Raw genomic sequence first — 18,762 nt, 5'->3', positions numbered from 1 at the left:
TGTCTCATTGCAAAAATTCATTGAGAGACAAAGAGGTGGATTTGTAAGAATCCAGAGAGAAGCCACTCTTCAGGGTGTGAACCATTGCCGAGGACAAGGGCTGGGGCCATGGAATTAGGCCTGGCTAGGTTTTGTGAAGGGATGGAATTCATATGCTAATGAGAGGATTGTCTCAGCCATTGGGGAACCACCCTCTCCTCCCTCGTGACCTTGTGCCTTGGACCTGTCGCCTCTGACACCTGAGCTGTCCTCTGGGGTGTCCGTTGGCTTATAGATTGGGGATTAAGGTTTACTTGAATTGACTTGTCATCTTGGACCCAATTGATTTTAATTGGTTTACATTATACCCTTGTGCTATGTCATTCTTTGAAAGGTTGTGCTCTGCCCCCTTCCCTCCTGTTTCATGCTCTTTTCCTGAGCCCCATCCAGACCCACAAGGTTGCCTCTACAATCTTCTGGAAAGACAACCAGAAAATAGCTGGCCTTGGGAGGGAAATACTCTATAATATCCAACCCCCTAATCCTACCCAATACTGGTCACACTGGAGATCTTGGGGACGCCCAAACTCCAGTCCGGGGGGTCCCAGGAGGTCATCCCGCCTTGACCTGCCTAGGGATCGGTCTTCGAAAGGTTGTCACGCCTCAACCTGTTCGAGGATCCTCTAGTCCCAGGGGTCCCAGGAGGCTGTCACGCCTCAGCCTGCCTGGGGATCTGCACCCTGGCCCAGGGACGCCTGGCTCTCAGGTTGCAGCAGTTCTGGGTAGGATAAGCTTCAGAAAGACTCACCCTAAGGAAGTCGAAAGAGGTCTTTTTCTTTTCTCCCTGTCATGACTGTCTTTCAGGTGGGAAATAACCAATCCGCTTCCCGACAGACGCCCTTGAGATGCATCCTTGATAACTGGAAGCTGTTCGACCCTCTAGCTCTAAGGAGAAGTCGTTTGAAATTCTTTTGTGCCAATGAGTGGCCACAGTATCCACTGGGGGACGAGGAACACTGGCCTGAGGATGGAACTTTAAATTATAATACCATCCTGCAATTAGAATTATTCTGCAAAAGACAAGGGAAATGGACAGAGATCCCCTATGTCCGAATTTTCTTCCAACTAAGAGATATGAAGGAACTCTGTCTTAAGTATGGGATTGTAGTACGTCCTAAAAGTAAGCCCACTAGGCATATGGTGTTAGGCACAGACAATCAAGAAAAGGAACCCCTTGTGAAGGCTCACCTCCCACAGCTCCCGAGTTGCCTGGTGCTCCTTCCTCGTATCCAAACGTGCCCCCATATCCGGGAGCACCTCCTCCACAAAAGCCAGCTCGAGTATGTCCCTTAGTTGAAACTGGAGGAAAATTCGGACCAACCCGGGTCCATAAGCCCTTCTCCCTCTTAGAACTAAGGCAGATCAAACAAGACCTGGGAAGCTATACAGATGACCCAGGCAAATATATAGATACATTCCAACATATTACCTTGGCCCTTGACTTGATGTGGAAAGACATCATGGTCATATTTAGTCAAACTTTATCTGATCCTGAACATACCAGGGTCTTAAAGGAAGCCCGGAGGTATGCAACAGGGCTCCACATGTCCAGTGATAGATACCCAGTAGGGGAAACTGCAGTCCCCTCTTCCGATCCTAATTGGAATTATAAGGACCCGGAGCACATCTGGGAAAGAGATCATTTTCTAATTTGTGTGAAGGCAGGACTGAAAGCAGCCCAACAAAAAGTAATTAGCTATGCCAGGGTCTCAGCAATAACTCAGGAGCCCAATGAGAACCCCATTGCCTTTCTGGAGAGGCTAAAAGAGGCACTCCAAAAGTTTACCAATCTGGACTTAGACTCTTACGAGGGACAGGTGATTTTAAAGGACAAATTCCTGTCCCAATGTGCATCAGATATCAGAATTAAGTTACAATAGCTACAACAGCAGGATCCTGCTGCCTCTTTAGATGAGATGGTCCAGACAGCCACCAATACCTTTTATAACAGAGAACAGGAGAAGGAGGCCAAGGCCCAGGATAAGGAGAGAAAGAAAGAGACAAGGCATGCCCAGATGCTGGCCGCCCTCCAGAGAAGCCCTATGGCAAACCCGAAGTCCTTGAAGGACAAGGCACGAGACAGATGCCTGATCTGTAGACAGGCGGGGCATTGGGCCAAAGAGTGTCCAAACCGTGACAAGTCTCCTAGAACGGCTTGCCACAAATGCCATCAACTGGGACACTGGGCGGCACTCTGCCCTCGGGACCCAAGAGCCTCAAGGTCAAGCGCCAAGCCTACCCTCACGATGGTTCAAGAGGACTGAAGCGGCCCGTTCCAGCCAGCCCGCTGTCACAGATAACCATCACGGGCTGGAGCCAAGGGTGCAACTGGATGTGGCAGGTAGGTCCGAGAATTTCTTGGTTGACACAGGGGCTACCTACTCTGTCTTGATCTCCTACTCCGGAGCCTTCTCCTCCCAAACCTGTACCATTTTGGGTGCCACAGGAAAAGCAACTCCTAAAAGATTCACCCGAGCACTTCTTTGTTGCTGGGATGGACAAATATTTTCCCACCAGTTTCTGGTGGTCCCTGAGTGTCCTACCCCCTTATTGGGAAGAGATATACTCACTAAACTGGGGACCACCCTTGTGATGGGAAGTTTTTCAGCCCCTAGAGCTCTACAGCCCCTGGTCACTACTGAAGAACCCATTACACCTTCAGTAGAGAGGGACCAAAAACTATGGGAAGACAAAATTAACCCCCAGGTGTGGGACCAGGGGATTCCTGGGCGAGCCCACCAAGCTGAACCGCTCATCATTGTCCTCCGAGATCCCACTCGGTTTCCTAATCGGAAACAATATCCTCTCAAAAGAGAGGCTCGGGAGGGACTACAGCCTTTAATAAATAAATTCCTTGCTTGTGGGCTATTGGTCCCCACCAGTTTGCCATGTAACACCCCAATCCTCTCAGTAAAGAAAAAAGGATGGAACCTGGCGAATGGTTCAAGATCTCCGGATCATAAGTGAAGCTGTAGTCCCCCTCCATCCCACAGTACCCAATCCCTATGTAATCTTGGGAGAAATCCCACCCAGTGCCAAGTGGTTTACAGTCTTGGATCTCAAAGATGCATTTTTTGCATACCACTGGCTAAAGAATCTCAATATCTTTTTGCCTTTGAGTGGGAAGCTCCAGGAGAAAAACACCAACGGATGATTTGGACAGTATTACCTCAGGGGTTCAGAGATAGCCCCCACCTGTTTGGACAGGCCCTTAGCCGGGATCTCCTAGATCTGGACCTGGGACCTAATGGGAAAATATTACAATACGTAGATGACCTACTAATCTGCTCTCCAGATGAGAAAAGTGCCCAACGACATGCAATTCAGGTTCTAAACTTCTTGGCAGAAAGGGGACATAAAGTCTCCCATGCTAAGGCACAGATGGTCAAGAAAAAGGTCACTTACCTGGGAGTTCAGATTACACATGGGTCCAGGAGGCTGTCCTCTGATCGGGTACACGGAATCCTCCAGTTGCCCTCCCCTACGACTTGAAAACAATTGCAAGCTTTCCTGGGGCTAACTGGTTATTGTAGAATCTGGGTACCCAACTATGGTCTAATTGCCCAGCCCTTATATGAAAGCTTAAAGGGACGAGATGATTCAATCCCACTGATGTGGGGAACTCCTCAAAAGAAGGCAGAGGCTACACTAAAACAGGCCTTAACTCAGGCACCTGCCTTGAGGTTGCCAGACCCAGAAAAAGCATTCCAACTTTATGTCCATGAAAGAGAGGGAATAGCCTTGGGAGTGTTAACTCAAAGGCTGGGATCTGAGCCCCAGCCTTTATCCAAGAGGCTCAATCCAACTTCCTGAGGTTGGCCCCCCTGCCTTCGAAATCTTGCAGCTATTGCAATCGTGATAGAAGATGCTTCAAAACTCTCCTTTGGGAGCAAACTAACTATTTTTACCAGCCACCAAGTAAAACAACTCCTAAATGGGAGAGGCCATTTATGGATGTCTGATCAAAGAATCCTCAGATATCAAGTAATGCTGATGGAAAATCCAGGCCTCACTATATCCCCTTGTGAGGTTCTTAACCCAGCCAGCCTCCTGTCTACCCCCGAGGGCTCTCTCCCCTTTCACTCTTGTCTAGAAACCTTGGACCACTGGACAAAACCCTGCGAGGGATTGTCAGAAGATCCTCTGACCAATCCTGAGGAAATCTGGTACACCGATGGAAGCAGCTTTGTCTTGGATGGAAAAAGAGGAGCCGGGTATGCAGTAGTCTCCAGTTTTGAGACCATAGAGGCTAAGCCTCTGCCACCAGGTACTTCAGCCCAATTAGCTGAGCTCATAGCCCTGACTTGAGCTTTAGAGCTGGGAAAAGGAAAAAGAATAGCCATTTACACTGACTCCAAGTATGCCTTTCTGGTGCTACATGCACATGCGGCTGTTTGGAAAGAAAGGGGCCACTTGACCACCCGAGGGTCCCCAATCAAATATGGTGATCAGATTCTTCGACTCTTGGAGGCAGTCCATCTGCCCACTGAGGTTTCAGTCTCCCACTGTAAAGGACACCAAAAAGGGAACATGGAAGTGGCACGAGGGAACCAAGCAGCTGACCAGGCAGGTAAGATTGCAGCATTACAGAACCATGACCTAATAGGGATTGCCACCTTAGTTCCACAGACTAATTTTCCAGAAACTCCTTCATATACTGAAGGTGAGACTCTTAAAGCTAAGAGCGAGGGCTTTCAAGATCATATGGGGTGGTTCCAAAAGGAGGGACTCCTTTTTCTGCCTGGGAACCTCCAATGGAAGTTGGTTAACTCCTTACATGCCACCACTCATTTAGGAGAAAAGGCCCTCCAAAGATTACTAGAAAGGTCCTTCAGAGGAACAGGCCTCCAAACAACTGTAAGACAGGTGGTCTCCTCTTGTCCCACTTACCAATTAAACAACCCTCAAGGAGCTCGAAGACCCCAGCTGGCCCAGCCCATCCAACGACGTGGGGCCTACCCAGGAGAGGACTGGCAGATGGACTTCACCCAGATGCCAGTTTCTCAAGGGTATAAATACCTACTAGTTATGATAGAATCATTCACAGGATGGATTGAAGGCTTTCTCACCCAGACTGAGAAGGCTGAGGAGGTGGTGAAAAAACTGCTGCATGAAATCATTCCAAGATTTGGTCTGCCCAGGTCATTACAAAGTGACAATGGGACATCATCTACTTCTAAGGTCACCCAAGGAGTCTCGAAAGCATTGGGCATTACGTATTATCTCCATTGTGCCTGGAGGCCTCAATCTTCAGGAAAAGTAGAAAGAGCCAATCAATTCTTAAAATCAGCGATAAAAAAGATAACCCAGGAGACCTCCCTGGGATGGAAGGAGGCTTTACCAATAGCTCTCCTCCGCACCCACATTGCCCCTAAGGAACAGGTTGGTCTTACTCCTTATGAGATGCTATATGGGAGACCTTTTGTTTATGTCATTGACCTCTTCCTAGATCCAGAGGTTCAGACCCTCCAGTCTTATACCATGGCCATTGGGCAGTTCCAACAGGATATACGCTTGTGGGGTATGAACCAGGACCCAAAAGATTCTAAAGAGTTACCACTATATGCTCCAGGAACTCAAGTCCTAATTAAAGTCTGGAAAGATGGGTCCCCAAAGGCTCAACTCCAGCCCACATGGAAGGGCCCCTACCTTGTAATACTTTCTACCCCCACAGCAGTCAAGGTACCAGGACATGACTCCTGAATTCAGTACTTACGAGTCAAGCCATGGAAGAAAACAGAAGAGGACACTCAATACACCTGTGAGCCCCTGGGAGATCTCAGATACCTATTCAGGACTACCAATGAGTGCCATTCTAACGAACACCCCCAAAATCTGGTTTCTGGGAATAAGATTTCTCAGGATAACTCTGAAGAGCCAACACAGCTTGACAGAGACTGTATTCCAAAACAGACAGGAGATAGATCTTCTGATCCCTGAACAAGGAGGGACTTGAGCCATTCTGGCCATGTGAATTTAAAATTGACCAATGTCCCTACTAGTCCTTGTTATGATTATTCCATGTACTGTTAATTGTCTAACCTGTTTCGTCTCTGCCCAGGTCAACCAGCTACAACATGCAATGCCAGTTCAACAAAGATATAAAACTACAGCCAACCACGGAAAATATCACACACCCTTGGACACCGCTATAAGGACTCTGAGGATTGAGACTAGCAAGAGGGGGAGGCCCAATACCCCTCGCCACCCCAGTTCAGCAGGAAGTAGCCAGAAAGATCTCGACACCCCTATTCCCAAAGAATTGGGCCTCCCATCTCTTGAGGGGGGAATGTTAGGCAGGTAGAATAGGGAAAAGGAGTCCAAAATGGCGGTGGCTAAAAGACAAGGAAGGTCAAAGGAAGGTCCGAGGACCAGAGTGAAGAGTTCAGGCAGAACAAACAGCACTCCTGGCTAAGCCCAATTTGCATAGGGCAGGCCCAGGTGGAGGAAAAAACATATAAAAGGAGGAGCCAAAGCGCTTTCTCACGGACTCTCTCCCGCGTGCGTGCGCTCTATCTCTGTCTCTCTTTCTCTCTCACTCTCTCTCTCTCCTGCTATCTTCTAAATAAAATAGAGCTGTAACACTGATTTGCCTAAGAGCTATAACACGGCTTGTCCAAGACCCAAGAGCTGTGACGCGCCAAGGGCTTTAATGTCCATCACTCCAAATCTTTGTTGTGATGAGACAAAGAACCGAGGAACATACACTCACATGACGGTACTGTTCTGGAAGCAAGGGCTTGCGAATGGGGAGAGCAGGAATGAGAGAGGGGGCTCTGAACATCACTTACAGGCTCCTCCTCACTGCCTGGACTTTTTGCCGCCATCTTAGGGGGAGCTTTTTCACAGATGGGCATCTTGGTGGCTTCTGATTGTGGACGCAGAGGTGTGGACCTGGGGACCAAGAAGCAGACAGGCATCAACACAACAGCCACCCAGACCTGCCACAGGATCCTTCACCTCCCACAGCCTGTCCCCCTGCCCCTGTTCTGATCAGTAGGGTTCCCTGGGACTGGGAAGACCAGTCCCCCTGACCACAGCATCCTCTCTGCAGCTCCAAATAGGAGAGGGTGGGACCTGAAGTGAGTCTCCGGCTGGCCCCTGCTCCACAAGACTGTGGTCATCCAGCCTCGACCTACCAGCCCAGAGCAGCATGGCAGGCAGCAGGGCTGGGCTAACCGGCTCCAAATGCACAGGGCCGCTGGCAGAGCCCTCGTGCTGTCTCTGCCTGCGCTTTGCGGGCTAAAGCCTCTCTTTCCCACTGACTGTGAGCTTCTCCAGGTAAGACTGCACCTGTCATATTCAGTTCCTCACCTCTGGGCCCTAGCCCTGGGCCTGGCATGAAGTAAAATCAGTGTTGGGTGGCTGAGTGCAAGGAATGCACATGCCCATGAATGAATACAAGGTCCTCTAAGTCTCTGGGCTCCAGGAGGCACTCTAGGCTGACTGCAGACGGGCCTGTGGCTGCGGCAGGGAGGACCCTGCTGGATGGGTTGTGACAGGCGGTCTTGAGTCTGCTGGCTCCCCGTGTAGGTGGCATGAGAATGCTGTGGGAGATGGTACAGGGAAGCTGGGCAGCCCAGGCCCTAGGGGCCACCTGACTAGGCCTAGGAAGAGGTGGATTGATTCTGAAGGTGCAGTAGAAGTGAGCCAGGCCAAGAGGGGCAAACGCTAGTTTTTAAGGCTAGTGGGGCCCAACCTCTGCCCCTAAGCATAAGCTTGACTCAGCATAAGCTCCCACCCATGGTTTCCACTCATCCAACCCCTATTATCTCCCAGGAGCCTAGATCTAAGGCTTAGCCCATTCTACCCTCAGGCAGGTACCAGGGTCCAGCCCCGGTTGGATGTAGGGATTCCCTCGGGAGGACGGCATCAGCGAAAGAGTAGATAAAGAGTTAAGGAAAGAATTTTGCAGTTAAGAAAATAGAGGAGAGAAAAGAGGCTGATATTCCTTGGTTTACGCAGAAAGTCAATAAAGCCCCAGCGCGGGACTTGCTCTGTTCACGTAGGCTGCAGGCGCCCTCTCGAATTGCGGAAGGTGCCCCACCTTAGGCACCTTCTCGAGTGGGTCTTAGAAGCCCAGGCAGGAAAGTGAATGCAGAGAGCCCCTGCGCTCCATGGGATCAGCCTGAATAAGAAAAGGAAAGAGAAAGAACGACATGGGGAGACCAAGCCTGATGAGCAAGGCCCACACTTTATTTTCCAAAGTAGTTTTTATACCTTAAGTTGTGCATAGAGGATAATGGCGGGGCGGGGCGGGGGGCGGGGGGCGGGGGTAGAGTCATGCAAGGTCAGCAGTCCTTGATCCTTATCGAAGCCAGGCTTTCTTTCTGCAAACTTATCATATGCATAAGCTTTAGGTGATTTACATCATCTTCTGGCCAGGAGGCCTGGTAACGTTTTATGACCCTTTCTTCAGAAAACTTATTTTTCTCTAAAGGTGATTATTCTAAAGTCAGGCGCCACTCTCCGAAAGCATTAGATAAAGTTGCATTCCTATAGGGCAAAAGTGTGGTGGGCTATAACAAGAAAAAATTAACTCAAGGGTCCAAGGTTACAAACATTAAAGCTACTACTTACATTTCTATACACCAACTATATTAATCAATACACTCCCAGGGACACAGTAGGTAAGGGATATGGAAACTTGGCAGCAAGCATTAGCTCAACAAAGAAATCCTCTACTAGTTCTATTTTAACAATTTTAACTCTCTGAGAAGCTCTGCATTGTTAGAATATCTTAAGCTTCCTGTGCCTCTAGTGGTTGGGAGGCTGTGAATCTGAACAAACCTGTCAGGCAAGCTAGAAAGTCATTAGAGGGGTTTGAATTGAAACACTCCTATTATGTCCAGGAGACTTATTAACTAGAGTTTTAACTTGATTTTCTTACAGAGAAAGGTGGTTGGGGATAGCCCCCCGTTAATGTCAGAAGAGTTGGTGAAAGTCGTAAAATAGTAAAACAGATTCTGGTTTTGGGGTAGATGCTCAGGCAGGCCCAGAGGGCTCGCCTTGCCCACCAGAACCCTCCCACATGACCTTGTCATGGGCGGGGACCCCGTGCTGGCTCCTGGCAGGTGGGCAAGGTGGCGGAGTGGGTGTTGGGGGCAAGGCACAGCGAACTCAAAAGCAGAGCATCCAGAAAGAGAGATAGTTCTGGCCCAGGGGTGGGGGAGCCAGGGGTTTCCTGGCAGCACTGCCAGAGAATGTAGAGTCCTTGTGGGTCCCATGCCACAACACTTGGGACTAGGAGGTCCTTAGACAGGTGAGCGCCCTGAAGCATAGGCCCGTGGCTACCCACTGCAAAGCAGAAGCAGCAACATTCAAGGGAGAGTCAGCCCTAGTGCCATGGGAGTTTTGAGAGGATGAGGAGGGCAAGGTCAAATTGGTAAGGGCCCTAGAGACAGTGAAGCCAATGCCTCTTCTTGCAGCAAAAGCATACTATCTTAGCATGTGTCTTTGTCTTTGGATAATATTGCTGAAGTTAATTTGTAATGAGCTCTCAGTTAGTTGGCCTAAAGAAGAGTACGTGCTTACAAATCAAACCATTCTGAATATAAGAAAAATGAATTTCAGGTTCATGTGAACTGGGAAATATTAAATATTAAATTAGTACCTAGTATTCATGCTTCAGTTAGTTGATCTAACTAATATAGACATGTCTTAAGAGTCACCAATATAATAATCAGTATAATACCTTCATTGCGCCTAGATTTAATATAAGCTAAATAAGATCTTATTATATCTGTTACAAATTTGTCAGCAAGGAAAATAACTCAATGTGAAGAAACTTTTAAGACAAGATAATGTAAATTAGATAAGAGCTTTTGATAAACTCTCTTAAGAATAATTATGCTTTAGGAATGTCTATCTATTTTAGTTCCTCCAGTCAACAACTTGAAATTTTAGAGTTGTGCTAAATTAAGTTTATTGAACAGCTAGTTCAGTCCCAAATAAAATAAGACACTAAAACATTAATTACTGAATACTGACTTCCTCTTACAGAGAAACTAAAGATATTTGGACTAATAATGAATATGTTTGGTGCCATCCTGAGATTGTCTCTCTAAGAAAGTAAATATTTTCAGAAATTATAACTGGTATTTATGTTCACCAACCTATAGAATGGTAATATAAAGGACAGTTCATGGTTGCTTAAGGAAAGTAGAACGTGAGTTTTCAGTGAAGAAGGCAGGAGAAATGGAATTGCATTTCATTATGGGAAAAGGAATTAGGTCTGACTTACAGGTTTGGGATAAGCAAATTAAGTGATGGCTACATAAAATTAGGAAGCTTTGTGGCAAGTAGACCCTGAGAAAATTCAGGGCTGACTCTCCCCTGCATTTTGTGTATGGAACAATTTTTCTTAAGATGTTGAATTGCCTTTAATAACAGATTTTAAGTTTCTTTACCTCTTAAGTGAGCTGTTGTATTTGCCTTTGAAGTCTTCTAATGTAACTTTGGCTAAGTGAGTAATTATTGTTTCTCAAGTGACCTATGATCCCATTTGCCTGGGTGTTCTAAACTCTTTTGATATTTATTGACCAAACTTCCTAAATCAAATTCTAATAAAGTCTTTTTGACCTCTCGCTAACTTTGGGACGCTTCAAAGGGCCCCTGAAACATCCCAAAGAGAGATACTAAACTAACAGTGTTCATTTGGTATGTCAATTACACGGGAAGCATTGTCAAATGACTGATAAACATTCTTAGGTTATATTGAATGGTAAATGTTACTAATAAAATTTTTCTAAAATTTATATAGCTTTCCTAAAGTCTGGTATGTTCTGCTAAAATGTTATCAGTCACAATTCTGGTTATTATCTTACAGTGTTGTCTGTCAGAGCAGTAACCAAGTTTCTGTGTATTGTAATCAGACTTTAAACGTGCCTTCTTAAGTCTTCTGTCATTATTGACAGTTATGATTTCATTCTGGTGCCTTTGCAAAATGCTGCCTCTTCAAAAAGATTAACAGAAAGAACTTTGGAAAAATACAAGTTTCTGACTTTCAGACTATAATGCTGAACTAGGTGAGAAACTGAAAAATCCTAAAGAGAAACCTGATAGCTTCACAAACTGTTGACAAAAATTAGTTACATAAGAATACGTGAACTGTTGAATATGACTATGATGTTCATGGTTTCTGTCTGAAAAATTACAAATTTGAATCTGCATTTTCCAGGGGTAAGGAAAATCTTCCCCTCAAACTAATTAGGACTCAGAATAATTTGGTAAATTATACTTTTGTAAGCAAAATTGAAACATTTATCTTTTTTTCTCTATCTGCTCCCTCCAGAGATTGTAACCTCTTACATTTCCAGCAACTTTATCAGATAAATAAGGAAAGCTACCTCACCAACAGGTACAAAAATCTCAAGGTATTTGGGGGACCTTGCTAAGGGAGAAGTTCACCTAGATCTGTAATGTGAGACATGTGATAAGTCTTTGCCGTGACTTTCCTAGCCTTGAGAGGTTTGTTTTTTAAAGTTCAATCTGAAACTCCTTATAAAAGTTTCAACAATGCAAAAACTTTTGATCAATTATAGTTATCTAAATATCAGGCCAAGTTTCTTTGAGATCAGACTTATTTTGCAACAGATTAGTCTTAATTGGAATATATGTGGTAGAAATGAGGTAACTTTGGAGATAAAAAGATTATATTTCAATGAATATTAAATCCCAGTTTTGTTAATGGAGGTCTGTATTTACTGACTCACATCCCACACAGTCCCTTGTCTTTATGCTATACTAATGTAAGGTTTCATTGAATTGTTGAAAGAAGACTCTAAGTTTTGTTTCTGAAGCTTATCTCAGTAATCTTTGGATGAAGATCAGATGCTCCACGATATGATCTTGGGGATTATATAAACTGGACATTTTATATACATATATATAAATACATATTATATATATACTGGACAAGACATACTTTAAAGTACCTTCTCCAGCCTGGATGAAAGGACTTTTTCTCAGGTACTCTTTAAGTAGCTCATATATGGTGAATCTGAAGGTAAACTGACCCTTGGATTATCTCCCACTTGCAAAGGCCCCTACACCATACTGGTCTATAGAGAGGACTGCTGACCTCAAACTCACCTTAAAAGGATGTTCAGATGTTCAGATACTTATACCAGGATGAGAAGACAGCATCAAAAGTAGACAGCTTACCCAAGATGCAGGACCTGATTTGTATGATCATTTATAATGTTTTCTTGACTTCTTGGACCTTTGCGTATGGACCAAATGTTTTCTATCATGGAGACAATCCTAAGCTAGTTTTTAAAAAATCAGTCCAATTGCTGGGTTGGGGCCAATTATCTGTGTCTAGCACGTGTAGATTACCTAGGTGGATTTCTCCACTCCAAAGCTCTAACTGGACAAGCCTTAAAAAATTTTATTTTAGAGAAAGAAAGTTCAGTCCCGTTCAGGCTACTCTTGATATTACTAAATGGGATCCTCTCACCTAGTCAATTAATAATACCTGCTCTGGTACTGGCCATAAATATGAATTTTCCTCTAAGTTATTCAAGATCAATCAGAGAAACAAGCACAAATTCAGCCAAGGAGTAAAACCTCCCACAATTATGGGATGGATTTATGTGGTTAAAACCAGGCTGTGGTCATTTAAGATTTAAGGGGAACCTTTATCTTGGGAACAATTAAATTATACTAAGGATAACCAGCCTAGTAATTAGAAAATCAGGTAAGAGCCTTATGGATAGTGCCAATATATAACGTCCTTGAAAGATAAAGATTGGAATAGAATGCTAAGTCACTTCAGTCGTGTCCGACTCTGTGCAACCCCATAGACGGAAGCCCACCAGGCTCCCCCATCCCTGGGATTCTCCAGGCAAGAACACTGGAGTGGGTTGCCATTTCCTTCTCCAATGCATGAAAGTGAAAAGTGAAAGGGGGATATACTGGATTGCACCTAATGGAAGTTCTTGGTTTAATTCTTACTTATGACTTTAATAATACTGCTAGCTATATTATTTGTACTTTACCTGTATTACAAGATTATTGTTTCTTGCATTACCAAATGTGTGACTGAACCGCCAATAAATATAAGGATGACTAGGTGGTTTGAAGCAGTTAATCAAATATATAGCTCTAAATGCAATCAATGGTTGTAATAACATAACTCTAGATATGGGAAGATATAACAAGAGGGAATTTTTCCTCGACCATAACAGATTGAGTAAGACAGGTTGGTCCAGAGCCCTTTGATTACTGTTGATAAACCCAGTCCAGTAGCTGCACATTAAGTGGCTTATCAGAGAAATCTTCACCAGACTTAGGAATGAGCCTTCCTAGTACTGTGGGACAAAATGGTCTTGAAAGGTGTCCCCAAGTATTGTTGAACTTATAACCATGAGGGGGCCCTGTTAACTTCAAACTGGCACTTGCCATCTACCTCCACAAGGATTAAATCAAGTGCTGCTGCAGCTGCTGACCTTCAACACCCCCTGAAAGGAGTCCAGGGTGAAGAACAGAAATGGGGGTGGGGGGACCGGCACCACAGGTCTGCGGATAAAATATTTTCAGGAGCTGATTTTATGGGTCTGCTACAGTCCTTCATGGTGAAGACTGATCCTGGTGACTGGCAGGAAGCTTCGCCAGACTAGTAGAAACTCTCTGCGAAAATATGTGCTTGATTGCATGTATTCTCCCTTCACCAAAATCACGTATATACTGCCCTTCCCCACCGCCTCTTCGGAACAGCGTCTCAGCTTTCTGAGGTGCTATCTTACGGAATGCAGCCTTCATTTTACCTCAAATCTTAACTCGCAACTCTCACTTGCACAACATTTTAAATTCGACATCATCATCTAGCCCCCTGTCCTCCTGTCCCCACCCCGAGTGGGGAAACACCAGAGCCAGGGAATCCCGCATCCTCCTGGTTTTCCCCGACGGCGGCTGCCCGGGGGACTGGGGGAACTCCGCAGGTTCTGGGGGTCTCTCCCCCCGGCACAGTCCCTGGACCCAGCCTCCCTCAGATCGTAAGCTCAGCTCCCGGCTCCCGGTCCGCGCTCCCGCTCCCCGCTCCCCGCTCCCGGAGCCCAGCCCTGCTCACCTGCTCTCCTCCTGCTCTCCTCCTCTCTGCTGCCGCCTCATCGCACCCAGCAGGACTAGGGGCTAGAATGTGAGCCGGAAGGGATTCCGAGGCGCGTCAGCCGTGCGGGGGTTGGGGCTACCGCCGGGGTCCGTGGTAGAGCCTCCGACGTCGCCGGGTCCCCAGGCCTCGCGACTGGCTGCGAGCTAGCCGGCCGCGCCAGTCCCCTCCCCGCTTTCATCCTGTTCCTCCTCCCTCCCCTTTCTCCCTTTTCCTCCCTCCCCCAGCCCCACCCCTGCCTCCCTCCCTCTCCATCTTCCGTCCTCCCCCCTCCTCCCGCCTTCCGGGATCCCACCTCCCCGACCCCAATCCCGTGCTCTGACGGCCTCCCGGATAGAGCTTTCAGAAAGGCACCAGAATCCAGGCCCCAGAAGAGGGGTCAAAACACGCCTCCGCCGGTGCCCATCGCCCTCAGCTCAGCCTTCCCAGTCCCCGCGCTCCCCCATCCCCTTTATCCTAGCAGAGGCTGGCTGACTCTGCAGAACTCTGGGGAGGGTTGAGTCTGGGTAAATCTGTGCCCTCCCCACCGTCTAGGGCAGGTTCAAACCTTATTACAACTTCTTTTAGAATATAATAATGATAATAACATTGGTAGTACTACTAATAAGTCTGTTTGTCCATCACTGCAGGCCCTCCTTTTCTGTTCCCACTTATCTCGGCTGGTACTATAAGGAATACGCGCGATACACGCACCTGGGGATGCTTAGAGACTTGCAGTCAGAGGCAGACATCTCTCCTAGACAAAGCGTGCCCCCTCCCCTGTAGATCTTTACACCGCAGGCACACACAGACAGACCCACAAAGACAGACCCTGCTCAAACGCACATAGAGCTGGACACGCAGACTTAGAACAGACGTGCAGACACCAGCAGTGCAGACCCCCACAGACGTTGTCTAACACACAGGCATACCCCCAACGCGGCAGCCTCTCCATGGCGGAATCCGGGGACTCTGTGGCCTTCAGCAGGCGGCGGGGCTGGGAATGCTGGACAAATGCTAGCCTGGGACTCTGGGGACCCACATTCAAGGTGGGGAGACTTCTTTGACAGCCCAGGGTCTTGCTTCTTCTACTCAGGACCAGGGAGGGTGGAGGTTGGTATCAGCTCACATACTCGCATCCTCTCCAGCCCTGACTCAAGTCTGCACAGCCAGGACCAGTTGACACATCGACAACTGTTCCCTGTATTCCTCGTAGGATGGAGTCTAGCTCTCTAGGGAACACACACACACACACACACACACACACACACACACAGAGCCCACACGCGCAGTTTCCAGATACCGAGCCCTTAAAGACACGGCCGGTTTTTCTTCGGCTGCCCGTAACAGTTCGGACCCATTCTCTCTTGGAGCCTGGACGGGACAGGCTGCCAGTCTCGAGTGGAAGACCAGCTAGCTTGGGCGCCTTAGTGTAGAGCTCTGTGGCTGATTCAGGGTGTGTCCTTAAGGGGCGGGACCAGCGCACCCGGATGGAGCGGTTTCTCTGGCTCCCCGGGGCGGCGCCCCGGAGCGCAGCGCTGGGCTTGGGTGAGGGAGGGGCTGCGGCGGGCTGAGGGCGGTGTGTGCACCAGAGTGTTCGTGCCTGAGAGCCCTTGTTGGGTTCGCTTCTTCCGTATCTCCTTTTCCGGGTTGCAAAAGAGCCACGGGCTTCCAGCGTCCCCGCTGGACTGAGACTGGGATTGGGGCTAGAGGCACAGCTCATCCTCCCGTTCTTCCCTGGTCCCTTGCCCGGCCGCCCACCCCCATCAGTAAAGAGACTCGGCCTCGCACAGATATAGTTTATTGAACCGGCCCGGAGGCACCGTGGTGCAGCGGGCCCAGTTGGCACTGGAAGGAACGCAAGGAAGGACAGGCAGAGGCGCGGCTCTACATCGGGGAGCCCCGACGTGGCGGCCAGCGCGTCTCTTCATCTTTTCCCGAAGCACGTCAGTTTTTACGTGCCTAGGTGCTCCACGCCCGGCTGGAGGAAAGAAAGGACACAGAAGAGATTCTAGAGAGGGGACTCGGGCCGGGGAAATAAAGACAGCCGAGGGGCTGGGTACTCGCTGGAGGTGGCAAGCCCTGAGCCCGAGCTGCCCAGAGGAGCCCCCTTGACTCGCGGGTGGGGGTGGGTTGGGGAGCAGGTGGGTGGCCTAGGGGAGGGGCAGGGCCGCTAGCTGCGCGTGTAGTAATCGTAGTCGTCCTCCTCGCAGGCGTCAAAGGGGCCGGGCGGGCTGCGAGGCGCGCCGTCCCGGTCGGACATGGGGCGCTCCCGCAGGCGCACAGCGTCATACAGACCCTGCGGTGGCTCATCCAGCAGCACGTCCCGCTCCGAGCGGGAGCGCTTCAGGAGGCCCACGTTGCGCAGCAGCAGCAGGACGGGCGCATAGAGCAGGTTGGCCAGGCCCATGCCAAGGCTAAGCTGTGCAAAGCCAAGCGAGTGCACGATGTGGCCCGCCACGATGGGCCCAAGCGCATAGGCCACGCAATAGGAGATGTCGGCAATGGCGTAGACGCTGCCATAGACCGAGACGTGGCGCACGTCCACAAGAAAGGCGAGAGTGGGCAGCAGCGCGGTGTCCACTAGCGCAATGCCGAAGCACAGGCCGCAGAGCGAGATCACTAGCGGTGCGAAGGAGCGGCAGGCAGGCACCAGGCACGAGCTGGCGCCGATCACCGCCAGCCCAAAGGCGCCATACAGCCACTGCAGGTGTGGGTAGCGCGCCGCCAGTCGCACGGTGAGGTAGACGCCTAGCACGTGCGGTACGAAGGCCGGCAGCCAGGCTATGCCTGCCTCCCACTCGGATGCTGCCATCGTACGTTCCATCCACGTGGCGATGGTGGGCTCCAGAAAGGCGAGGGGGATGTTGCAGGTGGTGAGCGCGCCTGCCACCACTGCGATGTAGGGGTCCAGCATGAGGCGGTGGATGGGCGTGCCCACTGGCAGGTTGGCTCGCGCCCGCGCCGCGGCCGAGAAGGGTTTGGCCACCACCAGCAGCAATAGGGCGTCGAACAGCGAAACGGCGGCGAGCACCAGAAAGGGCGCAGACTTTCCGGCGAACTCGTGGAGGAACCCTCCGAAGGGCGGCGCCACTAGGCTTCCGAAGCTGATGAAGGCCAGCGCCAAGCCCAGGGCGCGGCTGCGCTCTGGCTCCTCCGGATACTTGTCTGCAATCATGGCAATGCCAGACGTATCCGCGAAAGCTGAGCCAAGACCCTGCAGGCTGCGTGCAGCGAAGAGCGTCGCGTAGTCCTCCGCGAAGGCAAACATCACCGTAGAGGCGAACAGTACGCCCAGGCCCAGAAGCAGTGGCAAGTCATAGCTCATGCGGTCGATGAAGGTCCCACTCAGGGGGTTCACCAGCAGCTGCAGGATGGCCTTGGAGGCAAACAGCACCCCGATCTTCACGTCCTCGTTGTCCCTGGGGTGTTGGGGCTTCACAATAGACTTGGCCGGCATAGCAGCCGTCGGGGGCTCTGAGGTGTTGACCGTGACGGCACTGGCGTTGGTCGGAGTGGGCGGCGTTGGGCTGGGGGTCGGGGTGGGCTTCTCGCTGGCCGCGTGCACGTAGTAGGGCACGATGGGCACGATGACCATATATAACATGTTGTCCAGGAATAGCGCCACGCACACGATGACCAGCACCAAACGCCGCTGCCGCCGGGGATCTTGCAGTGCCGCGCCCACCGCCTCCGACAGCTTGCTGGCTGCCGCCGGGGCCTGACCCGCCGGGGCCTCCGGTTCCATCACCCCCACCCCGCCGCTCTTCCGAGGACGCTGCCGCCGGGGTCGGGCGCGGGCGCCCTGCAGTGCAGAGACGAAGGCGCGGAACTTCGGGGGACCCTGCGCGCCAGAAAAGGCAAGGACCCTACACAGCGAGGCGCCGCCGCTGTCCGGAACCAAGCCCCGAGCCCGCCGCCGCTGGGCTCAGGGTTAGTCAGGAAAGGAGGGCTGGCCCAGGGGCCGGGACCGGAGCCTGAGCGCGCTGTGCCTCGCGCGCGCCGGGAGCCGCCCCCGCAGCGCTGAGAGGCCGCCGGTGCCGGCCGAGGGGCATACTGCTGCCGCCAGCCCGCGGTTTGCTCGCCCCGCCGCTCTCCCCTCCCCTCGCGTCGGCTCTTGCCTCCTCCTCCGCTGCCTACTCTTTTTTTTTCCCTTTACACTCGGGGCTGTGACGCGGCGAGTCTCGGCCCCCGAGTGGTGCCCGGGCCACTTGCGTCGCTCATGCTAATGCGGCGTCGGCGGGGCGGGGGCGGGGGGCGGGGCGCTGCCCGGAGGGGGTTCCCTCCCCAGATGCACCCAGGCTGGAAGCCCAGGAAGGGGTCTCGGTGTGGAAAGAGTCCTGGCCAAGCCCCTGAGGATGGGTGCGCCGCGCGACAAGCGGGCTTTCGGCCCCAGCAGTTCTAGGACTCGTGGGGTCCGCGTCCGGTCTCTCCTCGCGGAAAGGGGCACACAGCTACCGCTTCCCCCCGGCCCGGGGGGAGACGGGGGAGCTAGGGGCTCCAGATCGCCTCCTCAGTCTGCATCTCGGCGCACCGCGGGTAAGGAGTCCCCGAGGTGAGCCGCGGCTTCATCCATCTGTTCTCTCAGCTGGACTGCGGGGCGGGAACTGGAGGGGCGCCGACGACAGACTCCC

General features: G+C 50.4%; 2 protein-coding genes across 2 annotated transcripts in view; both read right to left on the bottom strand.

Annotated features, from left to right (window-relative positions):
* The window catches only part of CHAT (choline O-acetyltransferase), a 55,211-nt gene extending 48,281 nt beyond the window's left edge, over positions 1–6,930 (bottom strand). The window contains exon 1 of the mRNA XM_015461094.3: positions 6,831–6,930. Coding sequence (XP_015316580.3) covers positions 6,831–6,896 — 66 coding nt within the window. The 5' untranslated portion in view covers positions 6,897–6,930. The remainder of the gene's footprint in view (positions 1–6,830) is intronic.
* Positions 6,931–15,920: 8,990 nt separating this feature from the next.
* SLC18A3 (solute carrier family 18 member A3) lies at positions 15,921–18,250 on the bottom strand. The gene has a single exon (XM_002698970.6). The coding sequence runs from the start codon at positions 17,874–17,876 to the stop codon at positions 16,302–16,304; it is 1,575 nt and encodes a 524-aa protein (XP_002699016.1). The 5' UTR covers positions 17,877–18,250; the 3' UTR covers positions 15,921–16,301.
* Positions 18,251–18,762: the final 512 nt, after the last annotated feature.

Source organism: Bos taurus, chromosome 28, assembly GCF_002263795.3.
Source record: "Bos taurus isolate L1 Dominette 01449 registration number 42190680 breed Hereford chromosome 28, ARS-UCD2.0, whole genome shotgun sequence".
NCBI lineage: Eukaryota > Metazoa > Chordata > Mammalia > Artiodactyla > Bovidae > Bos > Bos taurus.
Note: the sequence above shows the minus strand (reverse complement) of the source record. Positions and strands in the feature narration are given on the sequence as shown.